We start from the raw sequence: 21,831 nt of genomic DNA, 5'->3' as shown, positions 1-21,831 counted from the left end.
TAAGGGGGAATTAAAGACTGGTTAAAAATCACTTCATTGGTTTTAACCACCTAAATCCTATATTTAACTAGGCTTAATCATAGTGAGCACCGTGTGCAATGTGCACTACCTAGTTGACACCATATGCTTTAAATTACAACGCAATATGTTTAAAATTATAATTCATTCACACTTCGTTATAGCCGCAATGGCACAACCAATCATAACTTTAAAGTCATGATCCACGAGTCGAGATCCTCTTTTTAAATTTTTTTTTTTTTACATTTCGGTAAAAATACACTTTAAGTTAATCCAACGGTTCAAATTTAGCTATTTAAAAATAAAAAAATAATAAAGAAAATTCAAATTTACTTTTTTTGCCCAAATCTAAACCGTTAGATCAACTTAAAGTATATCTCTACTGCTGCAAGAAGGAAGGCAATGAAAGAGCCCGAGGATCTCAACTCACAAAACACATCCCATATAACAAATATATCGCGTGAGCATTTATACATTTTTAAGCAGGATGGACACTGCCCATCTATATAACAAGCTGATTTAGTATAATTTATTATAAATTAAAAACTAATAATAAAAAAAAAAAAAAAAAAAGGAACAAACAGGCAAAAGTACCAATCCCTCAACTTTCTAGATAATCAATTTTTATTAATAAACTATAAATAGAAACGACACTAACATATACTTCCAAAATAATTATTAAAAAAAAAAATTATAAGTAACTTATATAAATTGTACCAAATAATCCCATCGAAACATTGGATGTGACATTCGATGTAAAACAAGCCATGGCAATCTGCCATGCATAGCAATCCAAATGGAGCATATCAACTTCCTGTCATTAAAATTCAGGTCAAATTTCAGACGAGCCAAAAAAACCGATTTCTTCACAAAGTTTCTTTATCAAAATAGAATTTCAAAACATATTCCATTCCATCTTGAGGCCCGTCTTAAGGACAAAGCCAACTAAACAATCTACAGCTACATTGTTCAAGAACAAAGCCAAATGAATTGATACAGCATTTGTTTCACTCACTCGAATCCACCAGCTTTTCAATAACATTACGCCACCAAAATTGACTCCTACTATTTCTCGCTCCAGCATTGAAAGAACAACAATCATGAATCTATTAATTTCAGCACAATGTTCGACGAGGGAGCCCAATATCAGCAACAATGTCACAGATCATACAAGTTTTAGGTCAGTTCCCAGCAGCTGCGTCATTTCTGAATGGTTGTTGCTCTACAAGTGGGGGTAAGAGCAGAGCAAGCCTAGTTTTGTACCTTGCAATTCGTTGTAGCCGTTCTTCCCTTAATCTACACACAAAACATAAGAGGCGGCTATTAATGCTTACAATAAGCTTTTTCCTCGAAAAAATTAGTAGAATTTCTTCACTATTTTTTTCCTGTGATAGACAATTGACACATAATTCGTCTAACAAATTGGATTCAACGTTAAAAGAGAATTGAATGATTGTCCACAGGGAGTAAATAAAAAAATTATTCAGATACTATGCAAAAGTACAATACTCTTGCACATTCAACATGAAGAAAATGGATATAATTCAACAAGTTTCTCCCATACCCAAAAAATGGATAAAAATCCCTTGGTGTTGTCCACACTACGAAAAATAGAGTCAAATCAACATGAGCATTGAGTAATCGAAAAAAGGAGGCACGACAACGTGCATAAAAAATAAATCCACTAAAACTTTTATATCAATGTTTAACATTTACATGACCTCTCAATAACCGAATAACGTTTATTCTCCTTCTCTTATTCTTCTCTTTTGCTGTATTAATTTTAATTGTTATATACATCATCTATGTGTGTCTCAAAGAGAAACAGTACGCACAATAAGAGATTTACATAACTCACTACTCAAGCTATAACCATGAATATGTTGCATCCCATAAAGCCCAACTTAGCCAAATTAGGACTGAACCTCCAATATGCATTCATTTACAATATCTAAACAAATTATGATTTCTGACAAGTAATAGACTATGTTAAAATTTATCACCTACTTCACCCACTTGAACCTACTCCACTAAACCTAACCCACTACACCCACTTAAACCTACTCCACTAAACCTAACCCACTACACCACTACCACCTCACCTACTCCACTAAACCTAACCCACTACACCACTACCACCTCCTCTCCACCTACTACTTCTTACCTACTACATACCTACCTCCTTTAAATCTTCTATATATAGGACTCATTGTAAACACAAAATACAACAATCAATAATACAATCAATATCTATACAATTCTCTATTTCTCTTTATACATTAAATTTTTCTACATGGTATCAGAGCAGGTTTAGAACCTAATATTTTCGCTTCCCCGGCGGGCGGCAACCTCACCTTAGCCGCCCGCCGGACCTCAACCTATTCCGCTGTCATCTCTATCAATACATATAGCTTCCAGTTCGCCGCCACCAGAGGCGACTTCTCTACATACAAAGATCAACCACCTTCTCAACCTTTTAGTTCTACTACTGTGACCCTCTCTATGATGGTTTTGGTGTCTCTGCAATGTGGGCTGTTCTTACTATTGTTGTTGTCTTTGACTTCTCTGTGGGTGCAACACTTGGAAGGGGTGTAAATAGGGGTTTTGCAACACTGCTTGCTAGTACTCTTGGCGTTGGAGCTCATCGAATTGCTAGTTTTTCTGGAGAAATATGTGAGCCCATACTACTTGGGCTTTTTCGTCTTCATACTAGCTGCAGTAGTGACATTCATAAGATTTTTTCCAAGAATGAAAGCAAGATACGATTATGGGCTGCTGATATTTATATTAACATTCTGTTTAATATCAGTATCTGGTTATAGAGATGATGAGGTGTTAGAGATGGCCCACAGGAGGCTATCCACCATACTCATCGGTGGTGCCAGCGCTGTGATTGTATGTGTATGCATTTGTCCATATGTGGTGCTGGTGTTGTCAAGGGCTTCCAGCCATCTATCTATCAGGCAAATAATGGTGGGGCCAATTTTGTGGCACATGGTTAGAACCTTTTCAGAGGACTACAATGATTTGAATGTTGAGCCTTCGTTTGGAGAGACCAATCTCGACTTTGAAGGCAGAGAGAGGAGCACTAAGGAAAGCACACCCATTCTTCTTTTATTTATTTAATCACACTCACCAAGTTTGTTTCACTCTCATTATCACATCCATACACACCGGTATCATGTTGTCTTCAACTTTCTTTTATTTATCATTTTAAAATACACCCTTATCATGTTGTTCCCCACCTTCTTTACTTTATATATATATATATATATATATATATCTTTTTATTATATTCTATTACTCAAACTCTCCTCCATTTGATTTTAAAATCACTTATTTTTTATTTATTTTTTCCAAATCACTTTTCCTCCTTTTTACATACCCCCACTTTATTTTTGAAACAATCACCCTGATATTTTTCATATAATCCATCTATACATATTTTTTTTATCTATTTTCTTTCTCCCTTGTTTTCTTTCATTTTATTTTTATTTTTTCAACACAACACTCCCAAAAAAAAAAAAAAAACATTTTACAAACTTGTCATTTCTTCATGCCGGGGATCAACCCCGATCAGCATTTTACACCAAAAAAAAAACAAAACAAAACAAAAAAAAACAAAACAAAAAAAAAACAAAACAAAAAAAAAAAAAACACACACACACACAAAACAACCACATCCACAGGCGGGATTTTGCTTCTCTACTCTGCTGCGGGTCGCTTTTTCTTGCCTCCGTCCTGGGCGGCCCTTGCCGGTGCTGCCTCTGTGTTTCCCGCACCCACTCCACTGGGCACGATCACTACTCCCTGCTCCTCCACTGCAGCATATGGCGGACCTCCAAATCGGAACATAACGGTGGCCTTCCGCTTCAGTTCCTTATTTTCCGCCTTTAGCACACTTATCTCTGCTCGCGCATCCTTATACATGCGTTGGAGCAGAGCCAGTTGGGCGTTTAACTGCTGCACCTCATTTGTCCTACTCTGCAGCCGGTGCGACAAGTTTGTGACCGCAGTCATGGTTTCCACACATGACTTCAAAGTATACTGATTCGCCTCAATATCTGATTGCGCTGCCATTCTTTGCTCCACAGACCGCATAGGAAAGGTCAACGGAGCAAACTCAGGGGCGTTTGGTTGAGGTTCAAGGGCAACCGCACCGGTTATCTCTCTTGTGGACTCGTTGAGGTCGGGAAAGAGAGTAAGCAGACCACGGGAAGAAGAGGCCATGTTCTGGGTAGCTGGACGGGAAGAAGAGGCCATGTTTTTGGGTTGCTAAGTGTTTCAGAGAAGCAGCGATTACCGATTGGTACAGTCAGACAAGGTTAGTTACAGAGTGTTTCAAGATTTGCAGCTCTTCGAGACAAGCTCTCTGAGAATGCAGAGGTTTCAACTGGTTTGTTATGCTTCCAAGCCTCAGCCTCCGCTTCGGTTTATAAAGACCCTGACGAAGAGGCCGACACGCGTTCTGTCGGTCACGTGCATCGCCGCGTGTCTGGCGCGCCTTTTGATGGCTCGCCGCTCGATGATTTCTGTCGGGCACATCTTTTGATAAAGTGGGCGCGCCTTTTGAGGGCGCGACTTTTGCGGGCTCGTTATATATATCTACATGTATATCTTTTGGGCAGCCTATATACACACTCATACAGTGTCTTCTACATCGGTCCGACATGACCCTATAAACTGTCCCGACATTAATTCCGGTTAGCTCATTTATGGGTCCGACAAGACTCTGTAAACTGTCCCGACATAGATTCCGGTTAGTTTCTACAAGGGTCCGACAAGACTCTGTAAACTGTCCCGACATTGATTCCGGTTAGTTTCTACAAGGGTCCGACAAGACTCTGTAAACTGTCCCGACATTGATTCCGGTTAGTTTCTACAAGGGTCCAGCAAGACTCCGTAAACTGTCACAACAACTGTCACCACATTGTCTGCTACAACGGTCCGACATGACCCCATAAACTGTCTTCTACAACGGTCCGACATGACCCCATAAACTGTCTTCTACAGCGGTCTGACACCGCCATCCAGTGTCCTCTACACCATTATGACACCACCATACAGTGTCCTCTACAACGTTATGACACCACCATCCAGTGTCTTCACCAATGGTCTGACACGACCATACAGTGTCACATATCCTCTTTTATTTTTATGTATTTTCTTGTTTTGTAACTCTCTCCAAACTCAAGTTGGCTAGTTCATATCCCCCTTGAGTTTGCGGGAGGCTGTTAAAATTTATCACCTACTTCACCCACTTGAACCTACTCCACTAAACCTAACCCACTACACCGACTTAAACCTACTCCACTAAACCTAACCCACTACACCACTACCACCTCCTCTCCACCTACTACTCCACCTACTACATACCTACCTCCTTTAAATCTTCTATATATAGGACTCATTGTAAACACAAAATACAACAATCAATAATACAATCAATATCTATACAATTCTCTATTTCTCTTTATACATTAAATTTTTCTACAGACTACAAGCATGAGAAATGGTACACATGGTAAAAATGGTACTTACCGGCCTCGAACCTTTTTAGCACGCTTGACATGTCTGTGTAACAGGTCGGTTGGAGATAAATGCTCAACACATTCCTCCTGAAAGCACATACCAGCATATTGCTTCTTAAACTGAATGACACAAACAAATTTTCGCACACAACACACATAAATAGACACTGATAGTAAAGTGCATGAGTGAACACAGAGATGGGCAGATCCAAAATAAAATCAACAGACAGAAATAAGACATCCACTTTATTGATAGTAATCAATATATTAAAAACAGAAATTCACAAAACAGAATTTTCATTTGGTAATGAGAAGAAGAAATTCACAAAAGTAACAAGTTACTCAATAACAACAACTAAATAACCTCAATTTCAAGTGGAAAGTTTTTTCATGCTGATTCCAGTCATATCATAAATATAATTGGGTATTATCTTGCAATCAGGGCAGAAAAAGGGAAAAAAGAATTCTCCATTACAAATAAGAGAATGCAACTGATGAGCACGTTTAGATCTAACCATTTAGAACTGTAGTAACTATCTTTAAAACACATGAAGAATCATGATTAATTTACAGGAACACAATGCATTCAGCCTTTAACTTCAACAGTGTTGTTATTTCAGTATAATGTGGGGTTATAACTCTAGTCTTAATTAGAGATACAATGCAATTTTAACAAATTATATTACATCATTCTGAACCCCAGCCCCAGAGTCGGGGTTGAGACAGAAAAACAAATTTAAAAAAAGGGGAAAACAATGAGAGAAAAGAGGGGCCAGACATCATTCACCAAGCACCCTAATGTGCATAAACAGATAATGTGGCTACCACTATTTCCCCTCCGTTACTTTTCTACAGGCACATTTAATTAATACAGCTGACCAAAATATTGTATTGTATTCAATGATAATTAGCAAAACAAATTACGAGTTAAATAGACAAAAAATAATAACCCTAAAAGCCTAATTACCCGTATTAAGAAAAACTATCCTCCTACACTAAATAACAGAAGATATCAAACCTCACAACGTTATCCTTTTAAAAGTTAAAGGAAAATTATTTATAAACAGAATTTGACACACAAAAAAAAAAAACATCCAAAATGATGTGGCAATGGCAATCTTGTAAATATGAACCACAATAATGGGTGTTTTGAGTTTGATTCTATTTGCACACCAGACATTGTCTCAATAAACACCATTTATATCATTCTAATATCAACTTTCGAACAACATAAAAATGTTCAAATATCAACTATCGAACGAGACTTTTGTTCAAACATTGATTTTTGTTTAGAGGTAGATATTCGAATATTTTATTTGTTGTTTGAAAGTTGATATCCAAAAGGCACAAATGGTGTGTACTGAGATAAACGATGGTATGAGAACAGAGTTACCTGTGTTTTGACTCAAAATGAAAGGACCATAAAAGGCCATGTCATTCTATAAGAAATTTTTGTATGAAAATTATGTTTGTATATCATTATCCAAAGTTACATAGTGACTAGCTGGAAGCCCAAAGTCTTTACTAGAAATTGCATTCAAGCATTGGCTAAAACTGAGCGTGTTGTCACGGATTGGGTGCTTGTCATCCTCCCGAGAAGTCAATTCTACGAGTGGTACTGCGTACCCGTTCATTACCCAAGGACCAACCCAGGTGATACAATAAGGATCTACCCTGCCTCCCTTGCCGCTTACAAACTAATGCGCTTGCAAGGTGCTTGGTGTAGAACTTGCATCCCCAATGAGTCAGTACGTGCCATGCTACCACCGTTAATCCCTGACGTCCTTGTCAGGGGGACATTACCCTGCCTACCTCCATGCTTGTCCGTTCTCCTACCCAAGGGAAACCCTTGGCGTGGACCCCACAATGAAGATGCTTGATGTAAGTCCCACGTACCGTCCCCATCACAGTTCCCCTAGACTGGCTCTGATACCACTTGTCACAGACTAGGCGCTTGTCATCCTGCCGAAAAGCCGACTTCATGAGTGCTACTCCGTAACCCCATGCATTATACCTAAGAACCAACCCAGGTGATGCGATAGAAATCTGCCTTGCCGCTCACAAACCAATGCACTTGCAAGGTGCTTGGTGTAAAACTCACATCTCCAATGAGTTGATACATGGCATGCTACCGCTGTCAATCCCTAACGCCCTTGTCAGGGGGACATTATCCTGCCTGCCTCCATGCTTGTCCGTTCCCCAACCCATGGAAAACCCGCCCCGCGCAGACACCACCCTTGGTGTGAACCCCACAATGAAGGTGCTTAGTATAAATCCCACATATCATCCCCATCACAGTGCCCCTAGGCTAACTCTGATACCACTTGTAAGAGACTGGGCACTTGTTATCCTCCTGAGAAGCCGGCTCCACGAGTGGTACTGCGTACCCCGTGCATTATGCCCAAGGACCAACCCAGGTGATGCAATAGGGATCTACCCTACCTACCTTGCCACTCCCAAACTAATGCGCTTGCAAAGTGCTTAGTGTAGAACTCGCATCCCCAATGAGTTGGTACGTGACTATGCACCTAGTTTTGAAAAAACAAAGGTAATCACCAAGTTATATTATGAAATTGCTAGTCTAGAAAAAGACACCACAGAAACACAGAGACTCAGGACAAATATACTAATTTAACCAACAAGAATCTTATCTTTCTTTGATAATTATTTCCCTCGTTTCTTTGGACAATGTCTAGATACAAAGTAATAAAATGAAATATCAATAAAACATAGAAGACACAGTAGTACAGGAAAATATGCAGCTACCACCATTATTAAACACTAGATAAATATTTGTAACATCATCAAAAGTTGATGACTAATGATGATTGCAAAGGATGATTTATAATATCCCTAACATCATCAAAAGGTTGTTAAAAGCAACTACAAACCCAACCCATCTGAAAAGTTCACAAAATTTGACACTATGAACCATTGGGTCACCAACATTGATTCGATTAATGATGAAGAAAGAGAATTCTTGGTCCAATTCTCCATCTCAACAACATCCAAAAAGGAACGATCAAATTCAATATTTGTGTTTATATGTAGCAGTAGAATCATGCATGGAACCTCAATATTAATTTTGTTGTTATAAGGGTAAATTGAACCTACCCAAGTTGTTTTAAAGAAATTATAAAACCAAATTAAACAAACACTTGAAGCTCAGGTAACAAGAGATTTTAAAACAGACACGCAACTAAATATTTTCCATGCATTCTGTATTGTGCCAACCCATCTCCATACTTAAACTCCAATTTCCCTGATACATTGTTTTCCTAATTTCTTATTACAACTACATTCATTACTTACCATCATTAAAATAATAATTTTCCTAACATAACAATATTAACAACAATAATAATCTGTGTACCAACCTCCTCATCTTGTTTATCACCTTCCTTTTTCACTGGCGAATGACAGTCAGCCACAAGTGCAGGTGAAGGTTTTGGAAGCGATTTCACACCATCCACATATTGTGGCTGCCAATACAAGAAAAGGAAGGATCAAAAGGACTCAATACAAGTATATGAAGTAATATACAAAAGGAAAAGGCTTTCTGAAATGTAACTCCCAGAACAAAATCTAAAGCCGTTAAAAATAAATAATAAAAAAAAGTTAAGACAGTTTAGCAACACAGCTGTATTTATTACAGAAATCACAGTGTCGGCCTAAACAAGCAGCAGAACACTTCATAGTTCATTCTTTTCATTATTATGAAGATAACATCACAAAAATAGTAAGCATCAACCTTCTGCAGATATTATTTTGGAATTTTACAGCATGAATTTACATTCTTGCATGACAATAAAGCTTCGGATGCATTGACCCCAAATCCTGTCATTCAGCTGAATATCCAAATACCTTCCTTGACTCTCAACCACAATCTAGAAGAACGAAAAATTTAGAACTCAACTTGAACTATTTTTCTTAGTAATATTTGTTACAAGTTAAAAAAGTTTCTTGGTGTTTTTTTAAGTTAGAGGTCATGACCTGGTGCAATGGCAAGTGTTATCCACACCCCAAGGAGCACGGACACTTCTAAGAAGGTAACGTGTCATGTCCGACACCAACACAATACACATCAGACACTTTCAACACTTAAAACATATTACAAGTTTGAATAAAAAAACTTGGAATCCAAGTTATTTTATCATTTTTACTTGAATAGTCATATATATGACATATAATAATTATTTATCCTTATATATAAAATATAATAAATATATGAAATTGTATATTTTTTATGTATTCCCCACGTGTCGTATCCCATATTTTTTTAAAAATTCTGTGCCGGTGTGTCCGTGTCATGCCACGTATTCGTGCTTCTTGGTCCACACCCATCCTTCTGGCGTGAATTCAATCAACCTCTCCACAAAAACCCTGCTATAAGTGTGAGCCTTGTTTACTGGGTGCAATCATTTTTTAGTAATGTTTTTAAAATTTTCTACAAAACTCTGCTCCTGTCTTGCTTAGGCCTCGTTTGGAAACAGGCTAATTTAGTAACTTTTTGGCTATTTGGCTAAAATATGAGTTAAAAAAAACTAGTATGTTTGGAATGACTTTTTGGCTTTTTACGAAAAGATGTGCAAAAAGTAGAGAGAAAAGAGAATCTTTGACTTTTTTGTATGAATTGTTGGCTTTTTGGCTAATTTAGTACTTTTTGGCTTTTTGACTAAAATGGAGGGTTCCCAAACGAGGCCTTAGTGTCTATTTTTTCACATGGCCAGTCTACAGTACAAGAGAAAGAGAAAGGCAATGATAGTTCGTTCATTTTTTAGTAATGTTTTTAAAATTGTCTACAAAACTCTGCTCCTATCTTGCTTAGTGTCTACTTTTTCACATGGCCAGTCTACAGTACAAGAGAAAGAGAAAGGCTATGATAATTTGATGACCAACACAAAAACTTAAAACCACACCTGATAGGAGGCTGAGCCAAGTTCTATAATGTATTTGACCTTCTAGTCTTTTACAAGTAATAGAAGGCATATATGGTATAAATTTTGAATTAAGCATAAAAAAATATAAAAATAAAAATAAAAAGGCATATTTTTAGAGAGTTAATTCCCGGATGTAGATAAAGTAATTCCCACCATTAAATTCATTTCTACTTTCTTTTTGTCGCATCCAAATGGAAGTAAAAGCTTTCTGGAGCCATTTCACAAATCTGCCTTTCTAAACAATCTAACACTTCATTTTCTCGTGGGTTGTAGGGAGAGTTGGATGGGGAACATAATTTTTTCACCTTTGAAAAAACTCTAGGATAATGAAAAATATTTAATGCTTCCTTAACCCTGGTACATTTAAATGATCAAATTGAATTGAGCATAGGATTAAACAATTTTTTTAATTAAAATATGAGAAGCTTCTAAAATAGTTATTCTTGCCATGACATCTGAGAAGTAATATGCATTCTTGACTACAATAGCAATAAAAGAAAATAGCACACATGAAATGCAAACAATTGTAGGTTTTCCATGATACAAACCTGATTTTCTTCAGGAAAACCATTCCTCAACCACGACCGGCAGAGGGCATAAAGAGAAGAACTGTCACAGATCCTAACCTACAAACAGAAAACAAAGTAACTAATAGCAAAAAGAAATTATAAATAAAACCAAGCATCAACTCATACTCACTATGCACTGAAAATATACACAATACTAAACAGGTAGGTTTGAAAGATTAATATACTGAAGTAAGCTTTATCTTGAAGTGTTACATGGGTAATCCTTATCAATCCAGTGTTTGAAGAACAAGAGGAATCATGAGGCAGAATCATTGTTTCTTCTACCAAACCTTCAGTAGGGAAACAGTAAATAGATTCAAAATTGGTGTTTCCACATACTGAAAGGAAGCAAATCAAGAAATACAGAATTTTTTGATAAGAAGAATTAATCACAAATATTAATATTATGTTAAAATCCACCTACTCTCCACCTACTTCACCCACTTAAACCTACTCCACTAAACCTAACCCACTACACCACTACCACCTCACCTACTCCACTAAACCTACTCTCCACCTACTTCACCCACTTAAACCTACTCCACTAAACCTAACCCACTACACCACTACCACCTCACCTACTCCACTAAACCTAACCCACTACACCACTACCACCTCCACTTCACCTACTCCTTACCTACTACACACTCACCATCTTCTATATATAGGAATCATGAATCATTGTAATAGATATCAACATTATATCAATCAATAATACAATTCTCTATTTCTCTTTATACATTAAATTTCTACATGGTATCAGAGCAGGTTTAGAACCTAATATTTTTCGCTTCACCGGCGGGCGGCAACCTCACCTTAGCCGTCCGCCGGACCTTAATCTATTCCGTTTCTTTTCTACACATTCTGAACATTGACAAAGGTGACGACACGGCAACACTTGTTTTTCTTTGTGAATGTTCCCGCCATGTGCTTGCTTTTCATTTTAGCTACCACCTGCCAATTTGAATTTATGTTGATAGAAACTTGCTTCCAGTGGAGAGCTCCTTTCCTGGTGCGTTTAAGAAGCTCGCCCCCTTTAGAAACAAAGTTCAATGCTATTGAGACATTTGCTTCTTCAACCTGTTCGTCAGTCAGGGATATACTTGTAGCTCCATACCCCTTTTCCAGCCTTGCCTTCAGTGTGGCAGCCCCTCTCAGTGATTGGGAACGCAGCATGCGCTGGTTTGGCAGTGATGATAGTGATTCTGTCTACTGGTTGCAACCATGAAACAAGAAGAGAATATTCCAAATGGATCTGGAAGCTAAGCCTGACCATTAGCATCAACATCTTGTGTCTAAAGTACACAAACTGATTTTCTCTCTTCTCTCTCTCAGCAAACCCAGCACAAATGGAGAGGGGCTACGAACCTCTCTCTCTCTCTATGCACTGACTCTCTCTTTTTTTTTTTCGGAAGCTTTGAGTTTTGAAAGGTAAAGACACACTAGACCCACTCACTTCCTTTTCTTATGAGGAGAACATTTTTAATATCTTTACTCACCCAACATGGATACCACTCACTTTCTTTTCTTATTTCTTTATCATCACACCAGACAACAACTTTTGTCCCCCTCTTTTCATTTCTTTTTATTTTTATATTATTCACCCACCTCTGCTTTTTTCAACTCTTTATTTTATTTTATTTCATTTCCCACACTGATGTTTTTCATATAATCCATCTACCAATTCTTTTTATCTATTTTCTTTATCTCTTGTTTTCTTTCCTTTTATTTTTATTTTTACACAAAAAAAAAAAAAAACCCGGAAGAAGACGAAACTGCACACCAAACTCATTTTATTCATATCAAGGGATCAACCCCGATCACAATTTTACACCAAAAAAAAAAAAAAACAAAAAAAACAAAAAAAAAAACAGAACAACCACATCCACAGGCAGGATTTCTTCTCTACTCTGCAGCCGGTCTCTTTTTCTTGCCTCCGTCCTGAGCGGCCCTTGACGGTGTTGCCTCCGTGTTTCCCACTCCACTGGGCACGATCACTCCACCCTGCTCCTCCACTGCAGCATATGGCGGCCCTCCAAATCGGAACATCACGGTGGCCTTCCGCTTCAGCTCCTTATTTTCTGCTTTCAGCACACTTATCTCTGCTCGCGCATTCTTATACATGCGTTGGAGCAGAGCCAGTTGGGCGTTTAAATGCTGCACCTCATTTGTCCTACTCTGCAGCCGGTTCGACAAATTTGTAACCGCAGTCATGGTTTCCACACATGACTTCAATGTATACTGATTGGCCTCCACATCCGACTGCACTGCCATTCTTTGCTCCACAGACCGCATAGGGAAGTTCAACGGAGCAAACTCCGGGGCGCTTGGTTGAGGTTCCAGTGCCACCGCACCAGTTATCTCTCTTGTTGACTCGTTGAGGTCGGGAAAGAGAGTGAGCAGACCACGGGAAGATGAGGCCATGTTCTGGGTAGCTGAACGGGAAGAAGAGGCCATGTTTTTTGGGTTGCTGAGTGTTTCCGAGAAGGGTTAGATACAGAGTATTTACAGATTGTTTCAGAATGACAAGTTCAGAGGTTTCAGTCTGGTTTGGTTTCCACCGCCTCCGCATTGGTTTATATTGACACTGACGACGCGGCCGACACGCCGCTCTGTCGCTCACGTGCCTCGCCGCGTCTCCGGCTCACCTTTTGACGGCTCGACACTTTCTGTCGGGCACGACTTTTGATGAAGTGGGCGCGCCTTTTTGAGGGCGCAACTTTTGATGGCACGCCTTTTTATGGATTGGGCACGCCTTTTGATGGCACGCTTTTTGACAGATTGGGCACACCTTTTGAGGGTGCGACTTTTTAAGGGTCCGACAAGACTCTGTAAACTGTCCCGACATAGATTCCGGTTAGTTTCTACAAGGGTCCGATAAGACTCTGTAAACTGTCCCGACATAGATTCCGGTTAGTTTCTACAAGGGTCCGACAAGACTCTGTAAACTGTCCCGACATTGTTTCCGGTTAATTTCTACAAGGGTCCGACAAGACTCTGTAAACTGTCCCGACATTGATTCCGGTTAGCTCCTTCATGGGTCCGACAAGACTCTGTAAACTGTCCCGACATTGATTCCGGTTAGTTTCTACAAGGGTCCAGCAAGACTCCGTAAACTGTCACCACAACTGTCACAACATTGTCTGCTACAACGGTCCGACATGACCCCATAAACTGTCTTCTACATCGGTCTGACACCGCCATCCAGTGTCCTCTACACCGTTATGACACCACCATACAGTGTCCTCTACATGGTTATGACACCCCCATACAGTGTCCTCTACAACGTTATGACACCACCATCCAGTGTCTTCACCAATGGTCTGACACGACCATACAGTGTCTCTTATCCTCTTTTATTTTTATGTATTTTCTTATTTTGTTACTCTCTCCAAACTCAAGTTGGTTAGTTCCTATCCCCCTTGAGTTTGCGGGGGGCTGTTAAAATCCACCTACTCTCCACCTACTTCACCCACTTAAACCTACTCCACTAAACCTAACCCACTACACCACTACCACCTCACCTACTCCACTAAACCTACTCTCCACCTACTTCACCCACTTAAACCTACTCCACTAAACCTAACCCACTACACCACTACCACCTCACCTACTCCACTAAACCTAACCCACTACACCACTACCACCTCCACTTCACCTACTCCTTACCTACTACACACTCACCATCTTCTATATATAGGAATCATGAATCATTGTAATAGATATCAACATTATATCAATCAATAATACAATTCTCTATTTCTCTTTATACATTAAATTTCTCTTTATACATTAAATTTCTACATATTACAAGAACGGTAGGGGTGGTTTGAGCAATTATTGTACAATGTCAGGAGTGGAAAATCTTCCAAAATGCTGACTTGGCTCTTTTGGACTCCGAAATTGGCCAATATGAAGGTAGAAACAAACAAATTTAGTCAGGAAGATATCATTTCCCCATCCTGTAACTTCCCTCCGATAATTTTTAGCTTCTTGTACAAAAGAACGCATGGAATACATTATTAGATGCAACCATCATATCAGTTTTCCTATAGGCCAGAGAAGGCAGTCTGTATCAAGCAGCCGAAAAATCCTTCAACAGAAAGGTGACATTGATGATAACATCAACAAAAGAAAAGACCATGACAAGCTACCACATGCTTAAAAGTCATATGTATCGAACATATTATTTCATCCAAAAAGATTTATGCATTATTAAGACCAACTTCAAATGTTTTATGCCAATAAACCACTAAAACATATAAAGACTCTACACTAACTTGGGTGAGAGCTCTCCCTTTTCTTAAATAACAATGGTCAGATTGAGTGTCAAGAGGTATACAATAACTCCACACAGCCCAAGACAAAGCATATCCCAACTTAGTTTGGCTCCACAAAAATTATAAAGACTCCACTAATTTGGGTGAGAGCTCTCCCTTTTCTTAAAGAACAATGGTCAGATGTGAGTGTCAAAAGGTATAGAATAACTCCACACAACCCAAGACAAAGGATATCCCAACTTAGTTTGGCTCCACAAAAGATTGCGCTTGCCAAAGAGAGCTACAAGGCAAAGGATGATGTTAAAATTGGATCGGCTGAATTTAATGAAGGGTTTATTCAACTTTTCCATGATGAAGTGACTCTCAATCTCAATATGCTTGATTCTATCATGTTGGATCAGCTGAATTTAATGAAAGGTTTATTCAATTTCTCCTTGATGAAGTGACTGTCAATCTCAATATGCTTGATTCTATCATGTTGGACAAGATTATGAGCAATATTAATAGCAGCCTTGTTATCACAGTACAACTTCATGGGCTCACCACTACAAATCCACAAATCTCCTAATAAGGATCTAGCCACAACTGTCTACTTCTTACTACACCAAAGGCACGGTAACCTGAAGTAGACCTTCTATCATCAGCTCAACCTGCCCACTCTACGTCAGTGAAAGCCTCAAGTCTCAAATGACCATGATTGGAGAACAAAACCCCTTTCCAAGAGTTGATTTTAGATACCTAAGAATGTGATATTCTGCATCTAGATGCACTGAGTGAGGATCATGCATAAACTAACCACTCCCACTACATACGCGATATTTTGTAAAGTATAAGATAAATATGAGTTGCCTCCAAGCATTTCTCCTTATCTACAAGATTACCAACACCACTTTTCAAACAATGATTACCTTCAATTAGGGAATCTGCTAGTCTACAACCCAAAATACCTGTCCATCAAGAAGATCAAGAATGTACTTCTGAGAAATAAAGATGCCCTTCGTTGATTTAGCCACTTCAATCCCAAGAAAATACAAAGGACCAAGGTCTTTGGTCTTAAATTCTTTAACCAGTCTCGCCTTGAATTGAGTCAACTACTCTATGTCACAACCAGTTACCACTATGTCATCGTCATATACAATAAGAACATTGATCTTATCCTTGTCTCGTTTAACAAACATAGTGTGATCTGCATTGCTCTACTTGTACCCAAACATCAACATAGCTCTCAAAAATCTACCAAACCAAGTTCTAGGAGACTATTATAACCCATAAAGAGCCTTCTTCAACCTACGAACTTCTCCAACAATAGATTGAGATGAGAATCTTGATGGTACAATCATATATACTTCTTCCTACAAATCAACTTGGAGAAATAACTTTTTGACATCAAGCTATTGTAATGGCCACCCTAAATTAGTTGCACAAGACATAAGGGTACAAATGGAGTTCATCTTTGCTATGGAGCAAAGATCACCTGATAGTCAATGACATACATCTAAGTGAATCGCTTGGCAACAAGCCTTACCTTGTTGCTCTCCATTGTCCCATCTGCTTTATGCTTTATAGTAAACACCCACCTACAAGCTACTAGTTTCTCTTCCTGATACTGGTTTCTTTCCATTAGCAAGAGAAACTATATCTACATATCGTTTTTGCTGAAGGCTTTCATCTCTTCTACCATAGCCTCTTTCCATTTAGGACCATTGACAGCTTCCTTCCAACCTCGTGGAATACAAACAAAGGATAGAAACGAAATAAAGGCACAATATGAAGAAGACAATGAATCGTATGAAACAGACTTAGATATACGATGTTGAATACAAGTCCTAACCCCCTTTCAAAGAGCAATAAGAAGATTAGAGTCGCTATCATCCAAAGCCTTTTTAACAGAAGTATCAATAGTAGAGTTATTACTTGAAAGTTGAATTAGAGGCTCTACAACTGGTGGCAAGGATGACAATTGCCTTGGTGGCACATTAGAGGTTGTTCTTTCAAACGCCGTGAATAGGTCTTGAGATTCATCCAATTCAACCGCCCATCAATGTGAGACTCAAGCTTCCCCTCAACACCAACCACTACCTCTGACTCAAACTCCTCGTCAACACAACTTACATCCTCCTCTCCCTCACCACAAATAATAGCCCTCTGAATAAGAAAAAGAAAGGATAAGTCCAGGGCTTGCTAAGAAGTCATCTCTTCACTATATTACTCTCTCCTTAAAGAGATGATAGAGAGTAAGGGAAAAAGGATTCAAATTCACGAAAGGTGACATTCATGCTAACATACACCTTACGAGAATGAGGATCATAGCACTTATAGCCCTTATGAGAAGGAGATTACACAATAAAGACACACTTCATAGCCTTAGGGTCAAGTTTCCCATAATTAGGCTTATAGAAATAAGCAAAGCAAACATACCCAAATATCTTGGAAGCCAAGAGCATAGACACTTTTGCGAATGAAGTGTGTCATGTCCAACACCAACACTCTCCGGACACTTTAAAAACCGTGTTTGACACTTCTTCAACATGTCTTAATTATAGAATCAAATTCATAATATTGGACACTTTACCGACACTTTGCAAACACTTCGAAGATTATTTTTCAATCATCCAAAATGTCCTATTTGATGAATCTTTTCATAATAACAATGTTCTGAATTTTTCATAATACAACTTATGCACTCTAAATATGCTTTGAAACATTTACAAGATTAATACAATGTGTATTACAACGTTCTATAATTGTTTTGTATTATCCAGAATGTAATTGTTACGTGAATGATATCTTAATGTTTCTTATGAAATATATAACTTTTAACATAATTAGTGTTATGTTACACATTTTTCATTATCACTAGATAAATTATTCATACGTATGACATAACAATATTGACATGTCCAAAGCATATCGTGTCATGCATTTTTTTTAAAATTGACATGTCGACATGTCCGTGTCATGTCGCTTGTCCGTGTCTGTGTCCGTGCTACTTAGATTGGAAGTAAGAGAGGAAGTATAAGAAGCTATGGGAAGAAGCATCAAAGGGAATTGAAATTGAAGAACACTAAAAGGCATGTAATTGATAAGACAACATGCAGTAAGAAAAGCATCACACCAATAAGGGTTAAGAACATTCATTGTAAACTGAAGCGAGCAGGCAACTTCAAGTAGATAGCGATTTTTCCATTCAATAACCCCATTTTGTTCAGGTGTGCCAACACAACTAGTTTGATACAAAATACCATGCTCCACAAGATAAGCCCCAAAAGCCCCATCAATGTATTCAATTCCATTGTCACTATAAAGAATTTTGATTCTGCCATCAAATTGAGTAGATACCATCTTATGAAAAGTGGTAAAGCAAATGAAAACCTCACTCTCAACACGAAGTACAAAAACCCAAGTAATATGAGAATAACAATCAATAAAGATAACAAACCACCAATAACTCGAAAGAGAAACAACCAAAGGCACACATCAGTATGCATAAGCATAAAGGAAAAAGACTTCTTTTATTAACTGAAGGATAAGAAGAACGTTTATTTTTGGCCAACTCACAAGCATCACAAACAAAACTACCCCAAAGACAATCTTTCACTAATTGAGGAAACAACTTTTCTAAAATGCTAAAAGAGGGGTGCCTTAAGAAATGATGCCACTGATGTAAAAATGTAATGAAGATCCACCAACAACCAGAAAAGCCCGATTAGATGATAAAGAAAAAATTCTTCTAGCGTAGCATCCAAAACATACAAAACACCAAGTGCTTTACCACTTCCAATCGTTCTCCTTGTGCCCAAGTCCTGAAAAACACAATGGGTAGGAAAGAAAATTACATAGCAATTTAAAGCATTAGTAACACTGCCAACCAAGAGTAAATTTTTTGAAAATTTTTGAACATGAAGAATAGAAGAGAGAAAAAGTGATGACGAGACAAGTAGAATCCTTCCCAGATACCAAAGACAAAGAGCAATCAGCCACTCGAACTTTATCCTTTCCTGAACAAAGGATGTAAGAGTAGAAAAGAAAGGAAGAACCTATCATATTATCAGCGGCTCTAGAATTGATAACCCACAAGACGAATGAAAAGGCACTAAGAGCACTAGCAAGAGTACCTATATGAGCAAAGGGAGAGAATGATGTAGAAGAAGCTATGGGAGCCGAGGTATCAAGTCGAGCAACCAAATGCTTAAGAGTAAGCATCTCATCCTGAGAAAGAGCTCCAATGTCAGTAGAAGCACTACCAGAGGTTTTAAACACATGCTCTTGAGAACATACTGGACCCTACGACCACCACCTCGCCCTCAAGTAGCGCGACCATTCAGCTTCCAACAATGGTCCCTATCATATTGCTTTTTCCCACAATCAACATAGCTTCCATTATTCTTAGACTTAGACTAACTTCGTTTACTGGCAAGTAAATGAGGACTAATAATCAAGGCAGAGCAATCTTAACCAACAAAATGCACCATAGCACTAGTTCGACTCTTCTCCTGCTGAACAATAGCATAAGCCTCTCATAGAGTAGGAAAAGGCTCTCGACTAACACCTGAATGCGAATCTAATCACAATCCAAATTTAAGACCAAAAGGAAAAAGTAAACGCACTCCACCATCTTTTGAAACATGGTTTTGTCCATAGAATGAACTATGGATATATTCTTTATATCTTCTTTATTAAGGGGTTGTTTGAGAATAATCTAAATAAGTGCACTTATTTGGATCACATCACCTCTCTATTTTTCTGCACATCTTTTCGTAAAAAATCAAAAAGTGCACTAAATAAGCAAACTCCAAACAACCCCTATGCATGTGTATGATTATAGATATTCCTTTGATTGTGTAGATATTCTCCTTTGATTGTATAGATATTCTATTTTTCTTTTTTAGTCTTAGTCTTAGGGCTATATAAACAGATGTGTACTTTGTAAAGAACACAATTGAATACACAAATTCATTTAGAAAATTTACATGGTATTAGAGCCGTGTTTGAAACCCTAGCAGTAATCACGAAACCCTTTAGTTCTGATCTCTAAGCTTCGATTGGTTTGGTTGGTGGTTCACTAGAAATTGCTCTTGGTCGTCGGAGTCTGACCCATTGGAGTACAAATCACGACTCATCTACTCATCATGACCTCTTGCACCATCTTGCGACTTGTCAGGACTCGACCCATTTGTCCATCAAAGTACCAATCACAACCCATCTGCTCATCGTGACCCTTGCTCCATCTCATAACCCATCTCTAGTTCGTTGTGACCTCTAGTTCCGTGATCCTCTTCTTTATAGTTAGCCAAAGCTTGTTGCGACCCACTACTTCACCGTTTTTCTTCTCTCTATTCACCCTAGTCCGCAATCTTTCTCCATCAGTGGTTCTCTGGTTCACGATCTCTCTCCATCTCTGGTTCGTGACTTCTAACCTCTTTGGTTCTCTAGTCATGATTTTTGGTTCTTTGGTTCTTGGCTTCTAGAAACCTCTCTAAGATTACTGGGTTGATAATGTGGCCCCTCAATAGTATAAAGTTTATACTTTTTTACATTTTGACCACAGTTTATCTTTCTAGTTTCATTTGGGTTCTTATTTACAATTACGTTTACGATGTCAAAAGATAAGATTCAGGCTATCACTTGCAAACTCATTGGTCCTAATTATGCTTATTGGTCAGTGTTATGAAAAATTTTCTTCTTGGTCAAAAAAAATAGAGGTATGTTTCTGGTTCTATTCCTCAACCATTGGATCCGAAATAGGATGGATATCTAGCTACGTATGACACTTGGGATTGTGATAATGCCCAAGTTCTAACTTGGTTTCATAACTCTGTGGCAAATCGGATTGGGATGATGTTTTCCAAGTACAATACTGCGAAAGAGGTGTAGGACCACTTACTCTAAGTTTATTATCAGTCCAACTTTGCCAAGCGATATGGGTTTAAAACAGCTATTCAGGTTGCTCATCAACGAGAAAGATCTATTCAGGATTTCTACATTGATATGACGAGACTATAGGATCAGCTTGCTCTTATGAAACCATCTAGTATTAAGGTACTGGACGCTTATGTACAGTATGAAGCTATCCGTGGTGACATCATTCATCGTTCTCTTCTCCCTTTTGTGGATGTTATAGTTTGTGAGCTCTTTTCTGAGGAAACCCGTCTCAAGACAAGCAATCAGACTCTATCTCCTTCAATTTTCTAAGCTCCTGCTCAGCCAACACTATTGTCAACCCCGTCTCCTTATCAGCTCCAGTCTTCTGCCAAGCCTAAAAAAGGGCCCCGAGCATCAGATGAGTGTGTTTTCTGCCATCAGAGAGGGCATTAGAAGCATCACTGTCCCAAGAAAGGGCGTTAGCTTGCTCTATCTTCTCAGCCACTTTAGATATAGTTCCAAGCTCCTACTCCGAGTATTTTTCGACCTCCTACTGCCTATACTACATATGGTCCAACTCCTAATCCTAACTTGGCTTCCTTGAGTGCTCAGATTGCTCGACTTCACCATA

At 38.4% G+C, this 21,831-nt stretch overlaps 1 protein-coding gene across 9 annotated transcripts in view; it reads right to left on the bottom strand.

The window, feature by feature from the left end:
• Positions 1 to 879: 879 nt before the first annotated feature.
• Positions 880 to 21,831, bottom strand: part of LOC114313151 (proline-rich family protein) — a 31,525-nt gene continuing 10,573 nt past the window's right edge. For 4 of the 9 annotated variants that reach the window (XM_082916070.1, XM_082916072.1, XM_082916069.1 and 1 more), the window contains exons 4-9: positions 19,111 to 19,141; positions 11,272 to 11,348; positions 11,038 to 11,115; positions 8,927 to 9,031; positions 5,560 to 5,636; positions 880 to 1,314 (exon numbers count right to left, since the gene is read on the bottom strand). In XM_082916070.1, the coding sequence (XP_082772196.1) occupies positions 1,200 to 1,314; positions 5,560 to 5,636; positions 8,927 to 9,031; positions 11,038 to 11,115; positions 11,272 to 11,348; positions 19,111 to 19,141 (483 nt within the window). In that variant the 3' untranslated portion in view covers positions 880 to 1,199. The remainder of the gene's footprint in view (positions 1,315 to 5,559; positions 5,637 to 8,926; positions 9,032 to 11,037; positions 11,116 to 11,271; positions 11,349 to 19,110; positions 19,142 to 21,831) is intronic. The other 5 variants (XM_028259518.2, XM_082916075.1, XM_082916074.1 and 2 more) reach the window with 2 other exon arrangements.

Source organism: Camellia sinensis, chromosome 2 (assembly GCF_055761805.1).
Source record: "Camellia sinensis isolate YWXY chromosome 2, ASM5576180v1, whole genome shotgun sequence".
NCBI classification, from domain to species: domain Eukaryota; kingdom Viridiplantae; phylum Streptophyta; class Magnoliopsida; order Ericales; family Theaceae; genus Camellia; species Camellia sinensis.
This window is presented reverse-complemented; position numbering and strand designations above follow the sequence as displayed.